This window comes from Morus notabilis, unplaced genomic scaffold (genome assembly GCF_000414095.1).
Source record: "Morus notabilis unplaced genomic scaffold, ASM41409v2 Scaffold1007, whole genome shotgun sequence".
Lineage (NCBI taxonomy): Eukaryota > Viridiplantae > Streptophyta > Magnoliopsida > Rosales > Moraceae > Morus > Morus notabilis.
Genome location: NW_010365758.1, coordinates 1 through 9,621, shown reverse-complemented (window position 1 = coordinate 9,621; position 9,621 = coordinate 1). Strand labels below are relative to the sequence as shown.

The 9,621-nt window shown below is 34.2% G+C and overlaps 1 protein-coding gene across 1 annotated transcript in view; it reads left to right on the top strand.

The window, feature by feature from the left end:
• Window positions 1-5,248, top strand: part of LOC21390028 — an 8,334-nt gene extending 3,086 nt beyond the window's left edge. Inside the window, exon 2 of the mRNA XM_010108528.2 lies at window positions 4,383-5,248. Coding sequence (XP_010106830.2) covers window positions 4,383-4,909 — 527 coding nt within the window. The 3' untranslated portion in view covers window positions 4,910-5,248. The remainder of the gene's footprint in view (window positions 1-4,382) is intronic.
• The last annotated feature ends 4,373 nt before the right edge of the window (window positions 5,249-9,621 follow it).

Below are 9,621 nucleotides of genomic sequence, written 5' to 3'. Positions count from 1 at the left end.
CGTCCCGAGAAAATCAAAAGACATAAATCCATAAATAGGAGTTTGTTAAGAACTCAGGATTAAGATCATTCTCTATATGACCATCGGTAGACTCAATTAGAATTTCTATGCTTAACCGAAATTATTAGAAATTCATATTGTGTTTATGTCCCTGTTCCACATAATCTCATTATGCGAAATACACTTATTCAATATCTCACCATATTAACAGTGCGGATAGCACCGTTCCATTCTAAATGGGAATGACATGTATTAATAATGTTTTAATTAAAGATTCCGAACTTTAATTAAATTCATTATGAACAACGTTATTGATTATTATCCTTAAACATTATCCTCTCGTATATAACACTTATATATAATGTTTAAGGTTACATAAATAATCACAAAATTTTCATTTGATATTCATAAAATATTCATAAATATATGCACATAAAATGATGAATAAACTCTTTTATTAATTAAATAATAAATATCATATTACATCTTATGCTTCTAGGAAACTATTCCCAACAGGATTGAACTATATGCAGTGACTATATCAAATGGAAACTTCACAGTTTAGAAGTAATTAATGTCTATAATTTTGAAAGTGAAATTCCAAGTTTCTAGTGGAGTAATTATTGAAACTAATAGAATTAAGTAATTAATTAAAGTGTTTAATTAATTATTAATTTTATTAGAGCTCGGGATTATAGGTCCATTAGTCCCCACGTCGTCCAGTAATTCTACAAGACACAAAGGGCAAAATGAAAATTTTAAACCTACGGAATTCTAAAATTAAACACTAAAAAATACTTAATTGTGAATTAATTATTATTTAAATAATGAGATAATTTAAATTTGAATTTGAACACATCTAGATTTATCCATTTAAACTTATTTGATAAGTTGGTCAATTTAGAATTCAAATTAATTTAAGTTTGACTTAAATTTGAATTTGAATTTGAATCAAAATTGGACTATAGGATAAATTATGATTTTCTCTTCCTTCCTTAGCTGTAATTGGCGCCACACAGGGATGAGAATCCTCATACATGGCCGGCGACATTAAGGATAAGGGAGTATGAGATGTTGTTCTAAATTCAAATAGGAGATAATTAATACGCTTTATCTTAGAGATAGAGATTGGATGAAGTTTGACTTCTACTCTATAAGAGAACGATAGAAAATTATGAGACAATTTTTTGTCCTTTTTTTTTGTGGCCAAAATTCTTAGTGTGGGAAGGAAAAATTTTTCTCCAAAAAATTCCACATCGTGCATGCGTTGGTGTTTGTGAAAATTCGAGTGTTTATTCTAACCCGTTTTGTCTCAGGTGTACCCACACACACGTCTTCATGGATTCTAGGAATTGACGGGGAAGACATTGGTTGTCTAAACACAAGGCTTTGGAGCAAGGATTGCTCGTGGTCAAAGAACTCAAGTTATCATCCTAATCGACCGCCAGGTATAATTCCTAATTTAGTTCTTATTAAATAAATTAATGTGATTAATTTATTCGTGCATAAATTAATATAATCTATAGAGTATCTCAAAGGTTTTATGAAAATTTTTCTTATACATGATCCGCTACCCTCACGCTTCCGCATCTGAATTCGATTCGAAAACCAAAAATTGGTATGAAAGCGGTCTAAAGATGATATTAATTTATGCTTTGATTATGTGATAATTAAAATTAGTATATTAAATATGTGATATTTAATTATGTATGTATGTGATGGGAAGGCACTTGCTTTTTTGGATGTTTATATTTAATTCATGTTGATGAATGTATGGATGGTGGATTTGGTTGTTAATTATATGGTTCCATAGATCGCATTAAATCGTTCAAATTAAATTATTTGTAATTTTATTCGAGATTAGAATTATTGTAATTCTAGGGTTTGGATAGATTAGGTTTTGATTTTGAATCAAAACAAGCCCAGAAAATCACCGTATGCAGCCCCGGAGAACTGGCCAGAAAACTGCCCAAACTACCCTGGACAAGATAGCCCTGTGCGTGCCCAGAGAGCACCGCGCGCGCGCCCACCCAGCACGCGCGCCAACACATGCCAAGCGCGCGCGGTGCTCAGCTAGTGTGCGCCAAGACGCACACCAGACACTGCCAGTGGACTTCAATCGAGGCCGAGAGTTTTCAAAACCCTCATTTTGTGTGCCGAAGGACCCAGAAGAGTTCCGAGCTCTGAGGAGGTGGAATCCGACCCGAAGACGAAGAATGAAGCCAAAGAATGAAGAATTCAAGAATTGAAAACCCATTGATGTAACGGAAGCAAATAATTATTGTAATTATTTATTTATTCGATTTGGTTGTAATTTATATTTTTCATGGGACCCGGTCAAATCCATCTTAATAGCCGATTGTATATATTTATATTTTATGTTGATAATTATATATTATATGTCCATGCATATAACACGCCATATAGATATAGTGTACCTACTCATATGTTTTATAACATGTCATACATACACGCGCATTTATTATTATTTATTTTATTTATTATAAAAGAGTTTTAGAAAAATAAAATAAAATAAGATTCATGGGCTAAAATTGATTTAATATGATTAAATTGATTTAAGTTGTAAAATTGATTTGTAAAATAATGTTACATGTGAAATTGAATTTAAGAGTTAAATTTTAAAATTTCACATATCCGAAAAAGAAATTGTTTATTTATCGGGATTTGAAAACCTTGAGATGTTTTTCAAATAAAATACATATTTGTAAAATAATGAGTGGGAGAGGGTTGTATGACAATACAATCCACTGGTCTCCATCGTTAGTTCAACACCATGAGATTCGAAAGGGGCTTCGTGGCTGCACCGATTCCGCACTCCCTACGGAAAGTGTTCTTTCGGGTCAATAACAAGGTTGACTTCCTAGGGATAGGATTCAAAGATGTATTTCTGGTTTGACCTACCCTACGGTGACACTCCGGAGTTAAGTCCATAGAATCCAATACGATGGGTTACACTCATGAAAATAGAGTCAAATTTGATTGATTATATTTTTGACCAAAATAATGGTAGTTGATAAATATGAAAATATGAGATATTTTGATTATATTTATTAATTAAGAAGGTCTCAGTTCAATTTGTGATATTTTGACCTACCCTACAGCGGCATTATATGCGTGGTAAATTAGATTATCGTTGGCCCCTAAAATTAAAACATGATTTATGTATTTTTCATGTGCATCATGCATCATATTTAATTCTGCTTAAATTTACATGTTTTGATATTCATGCACATAAATTAATTAGATGAATATTCTACTTATTTCCAGCAATATGTCAAATCCTATAATCTCACTACACAAAACTAAAACACTAACTAGAGATAAACTATGCGAAGTGGTAAAGTAACATAAACAACTCACATTCATGTGATGAATATAAGTTTGTCCCAAAATGGAGGATTGTCCTCCTGTCCCTAATGAAACCACTGTAGTTAACTGTTAGCTAGGGTTGTGTGTGGTAATTCACAAGAAATATGAAGGCATAGAAACAACTTTTGAGATAATGCAATCATCAAATACCGTATCTAAAAATCCATATAAGAAAAGCTTGGCTAAATACTGTAAGGGCCCTGACCAAAATACAAAGGGAAAGTTGTTTTCGCCAAAATAAAGGAAAAGAATCAAGCGAATATGATTTGCTAGTTCTGTAAACATGTTTAGTAAACGGTGATTCCTATTCCTGGATAGTAGATTCGGGAGTTACTACTCATGTTTGTTTTCTTTATTAAGTCTTAGCTATCACAAGGAAAGTCGTTTCCACTAAAATAAAGGAAAAGAATCAATCAAATACGATTTGCTAGTTCACTACTACAATTTGGGCTCTTTGCGACGAAAATTGTCGTCGCAAATAAATGAATATTTGCGGCCACATGTCATCGCAAAAATTTTTGTAAAACTGAAAAATATTGTCATCGCTAAAAAGCTCACACGTCGTCACAAATATTTACTTGGTGGCATATCTTGTATGGCGTGAACTTTTAGCGCCAAAATAACATTATTTGTAACGACATGTCGTCACAAATAATTAATTTTTTTTGACGACACATGTGTCGTCGTAAATAAAATTTAATTTATTTATTTTCCGCCGAGCAAAAAGGATTAGACACAAATCCAATCTTTTTTCACCAAATTAATAACGTGGGGCTGCGGATTCTCATCACTATCAACACTTGGAAACATTAAACAATTACATTACTCTTATTATCGAGTGGGGTGACGTAGCGGTAATGAATTATCATGATAAAAAATTCTGAGCGGTACTCAATCCTTCTTAGACCTTTTTTTTATTTAAAAAATGTATATATTTATCTTTATCTATTTTCATGCATTAAAATAATTCCCAATCATTCCATCTTGTGTAGAGAACTTAATAAGGAATCCCAGCTTCGAATACGGTCCATACGTGTTCAACACCACCACAGGCGTCCTAATCCCTCCAAACATTGAAGACGACCACTCTCCACTCCCTTACTGGATGGTGGAGTCCCTCAAGGCCGTCAAGTACATCGACTCGGACCACTTCTCGGTGCCCCATGGCAAGCGAGCGGTCGAGCTCGTCGCGGGGAAGGAGAGTGCCATCGCACAGGTGGTCCGGACTATTGTTGGCAAGACCTACAGGCTCACATTCTCCGTTGGCGACGCCAGCAACTCCTGCGAAGGGTCCATGATCGTGGAGGCATTCGCGGGGCGCGCCACCGTGAAAGTGCCGTACGAGTCCAAAGGCAAAGGAGGATTCAAGCGTGGAGTGCTCACTTTCGTCGCCACCGAGACGAGGACGAGGATCATGTTCCTTAGCACGTTTTACTCCATGAGGAGCGATGATTTCTCGTCCCTTTGTGGTCCGGTTCTTGACGACATCAAGTTGTTGAGCGTTCGCAAACCAAAGTGAGAAAAAAGCGCAAATTAAAAAGATAAGAGATGTATTTTTATATGTATGATGATGTGGTGATCAATACCTTAATTTGGTCTCGGATTATATGTTATATGATCACGAGTTGGAATACTTTTTCTTTGTGTTTCGTAATAGAAGCCGAGGGAAAATTTTAATTAGTGTGTGTTTTTTTTTAGACTAAGATGGGGAAATAAGCGTATTATATGTTATATGATGTATACTGGGTGGGGGAGGAATGAGGATAATGTATGATAGTTTTGATTTTGTTGGAGTGGTCACTTTTGTGTAATTCCAACGATTTGAGTTATGAAGTGGATGTTATTAGTGACTTCCACAGTGGAATGAGCCATTTTATCAACTCGCACTTGGCTTATATGGTGTTTTCTCGGTTGTGGTTTTGAGTACCAAAATGCCATAATAAATGTCACGTCTTTAAGTTTCAACCTTCGTAATGAGTCAATCCCTCTAGTGCGGAAAGAACCTCGGTGAGCCATTGCAACAACAATGCATCACGACATCAAACTCTGATTGATTCACAAATAATAGTAGTAAAAACTCCAACTTGATTAACTTAAAACACATTCTCCGTGTTTTGTTGTTTGATTAGTCATATATATATATATATATATATATTATACTCAAGGTGCCCCAAAAGAAGGTAATTACAAATAATTAAAAAAAAAGATTTTTTTTGGTGAAACACCACTAAGTGCTCTACGGTGGAACAATATTTTCTTTACTGTTAGATTACTTTTTCAACAGTCAAATCTACAACAAGAGTAATCCTGTACGACGCGTTATAAATTTTTTATACGAATCTACGCATATCTGACCGTTAAAAGCCTACTAAATATTAATGACATTCTTAACAATTTCTCAAAGTTTAAGTCATTTAAGAATATTTTTCAAAGAAAAAATAAAAAATACCACTTAAGATGGTAAAAAGTATTCTTTATGCTACTTCACTTAAAAATAAGTAATTGTCATTCAATTATTAAAGAGAAAATAAATACGATAATACCCAATTATTTAGAATAATATAAATAATAGATATGCACAAAATTATGACAATTATATATTTTTATATTTTTATTAATTTAATAAAAATATATTTTTACTATGCCATTTTAATGACATAAATATTAATTAATACTACTATACTACCTACTCTATTTAAAAAAATAAAAAATATATATTTAAGAGTGCATGAGTCTAAATTTTATCCCTTATTCTTGATAAATATTTTTTTATTAGTATAATTATTAAACTAAAAAAATTATAAATTAAGAATAAAAAATAAAGATATTAATTTATTCACTTTTAAAAGAATATTTATCAAGATTCCTCCTACTATTTTGAGTGGTATTTTTAGTTTTTGTTGTTGTTGAAGTAGCGGCGGCAATGTTGTACCATCGCGCTCCGGATCTCAAATATGTGACGGAGCGACCGTCACAAGCGAGGATGAGCCCATTGCTATCAGCCCATTAAATTCTCAAAGGCCCAAACAAGCCCGAAATTAAACGAGAAAATTACAACATTTATCCTTAAAAGTAATATAGACTTTTACCGTAAATATCCAGTAATTATTTAACTAAAAAAATTATGAATTAAAAATAAAAAATAAGAATCATGATTGTCAAGATTACCCTAATTAAATTCACCCGTTACAACACATCTGACAAAGAAGCCACGTGGAAGTAAAAAAAGCAATCTTGCAGATCAATCGGACGGTTTAAAGAGCTGCGTCCGTTTGAAGCGAAGTGAAAAAAACACTAGGGTCTCAGCGTCTCTCAAGGCGCTCCTCGTATATAAACCCACCACAAATTCTGAAATCCTTCCCTCTCACACTCTCATTTGTTCTCTGCGCCACTCCAACCCTCGAAGCAAATTCAAATATGGTAAATCTTCTATCGCATTTTCTTCCAAACTTTTGCGTTTTCTTTCTTCGATCTTCGTCTTTCCTTTTGTTTGGTTGCTGAGAAAGCTGATTCTTGTTTGTGCATTTCAATTTTTCTTTTGAAAACTTTCAGGCTTTGCCGAACCAGCAGACGGTCGATTATCCTAGCTTCAAGCTTGTAATCGTTGGCGATGGTGGAATAGGTAATTTTCCTCTCCGAAAGTTTGTTTTCTGCCATGATCTGTTGGTTTTCGTTTGAATTTAGGATGATAAGAGCTTTTTCTCCTTTCAAGTGAATCTCTGCTTTCTTTTTAGGTAAATGAACAACTGGTGATTCGATTCTTCTTAGATTTGCAGTTTTGATTTGTGTTTTATGCTTTTTGTGCATGTTGTTTGGCCAAACGAGTTCCACTGAACAACATTTTTAGTTGCCTTTGAATTTGTCTTTGACCTGAAATCCAAAATAATCATTTCAAATCTTTGAATTCAATTATATTTGCTGTCTGATCTAGTGGGAAACATATTCTTTTTTGTTCCTTTTGTTGTCTGTTGATCTGAATGAGTTTTGTTCTGAGCCGTGTTCCTGTATTCTTGTTAGATATACGGATTCAGTGATACATTATTTTCCTCTGAATTATTCTCTCTTTTCTTCATTGAAAGTGTTTGGAGTGATGCAGGGAAAACAACGTTTGTGAAAAGGCATCTTACTGGCGAATTAGAGAAAAAATATGAACGTGAGTGCCTCGCAAGAATTTCTTGTGGATTTGTACTTCTACATTGTTTACTTAGCGACAATAAAGGTTTTCTTTCTTGTTCTAAAGGCATATTGTTCCTGTTGCCTTTAAGAGGCAAGAAAGAGTGGCAATGATAATGAAAAAAATGTTTTTGTTTCTCTGTTTTTCTTATGGTGTTTTGGTGGTTTATAGATTTCATTTGTGCCATGTTTATATGTATAGCAACTATTGGTGTGGAGGTTCATCCGTTGGACTTTTTCACCAACTGTGGGAAAATTCGCTTCTCTTGCTGCGATACAGCTGGTCAAGAGAAGTTTGGTGGTCTTAGAGATGGATACTAGTGAGTACAGAAAAAAAAATACTATTTGCGACGACATATCTAAGGTGTCGTCGCAAATAGTTCACATTACTAGCGACGACGGTTTAGTCGCAAAAGGTTTTAAAGCCTTTTCTGACGACACTATGTCGTCACAAATACGGTATGACACGTCATCATCAACGACATATTCGATGGAACATTCGTGATGACTTATTCGCGATGTCTGTCGTCGCTAATATATTTGCGATGACATTCATAACTATGTCATCACAAATATATTATTTGCGTCTAATTATTTAGGTGACTTATTTGGGGACATGTCGTCGCAAATAAAGTATTTGCGATGACAAATCAGTTATTTGCGATGACATTGTATCGCCGCAAATGAGCTTTTTTGTTGTAGTGGTTCTAAAAACATGTTTTAGTAAAAGGGTGATTCCTTATCTTGGATAGTAGATTCAGGAATAACTAACTATGTTTGTTTTCTTTAAGTCTCAGCTCTTACAAGGAAATTATTTCCTGAAACAAAGAAGGAACTCAAGCAAATATGATTTGCTTGTTCTAAAAACATGTTTTAGTAAAAGGGTGATTCCTTATCCTGGATAGTATGGAAATCATTTCCACCTAAACAAAGAAGAAGAATCGAAATAAGATTTACTAATTCTAGAAACATCTTTAGTAGAGGGTGATTTCTCGTCCTGGATAGTTGATTCAGGAGCAATTAATCATGTTTGGGTTTCTTTGTAAAATATTAGTTCTCACAAAGATCTTGCTGTCAGGGACTACATGATTAAAGTGGCAAAACCGCGAGGGTACCGGCAAAAGCAGTGTGAGAAGTTAAACTTCAGTTTTGAAAATACGTTGTTGTGAACAATGTTTATTTCCCTCTAGGCATAAAGAGAAATTTAATTTCTAATTCTAAATTATTTGAACAATTGCCTTTAATAATAATCTAGTCCACATCTTTTGGAATAGTTCTGATATTTGTTCTGGATATTTAGAAAACGGTTTATACCGTTTAAACCGCTGCCTGGCACACTGCGTAATGTTGAAATGTTCAAAAGTTTCCGAACCTAAGAATAAGAAGCAAAGGATCTCTCACGATAAATAACACATATCTGTGGCATCTTAGACTTGGTCATATTAGCCTAAACAGGATGGAAAGATTGGTAAATGATGGTTCTATACGAAAACTAAATGTTAGTAAGCTTACAGTTTGTGAATCTTGTCTAGGAGGCAAAATGACCAAGAGGCCTTCAATGTCGAAAGGAGAAAGAGCCATAGAACTTCTTCAGCTGATACATTTGGATGAATGTGGACCTTTAAACGTCCAAGTAAGAGGAGGTTACGAATATTTTGTCACCTTTATTGATGACTATTCGAGATATAGTTATGTTTACCTAATGTAACGGACATCTGAAACTTTTGGAAAGTTTAGAGAGTTTCGAGCAAAAGTTGAAAAACAATTAGGTAAATCAATCAAGACACTTCGATCAGATCGAGAGGGTGAATACCTGGACCAAGAGTTCTAAGATTTCTTGATTGAAAAAGGTGTGGTATCCTAATTGACTACACCCGGTTCACCACAGCAGAATGGTGTAGCCGAAAGGAGAAATCGGACATTGCTTGACATGATGAGATCAATATTGAGTTATTCTTCACAGCCTACTTCGTTCTGGGGTTATGCCCTAAGAACCACTGTGTATATTATGAATCTAGTACCATCTAAGTCTATACTAAAGACACCCCTAGAGTTGTG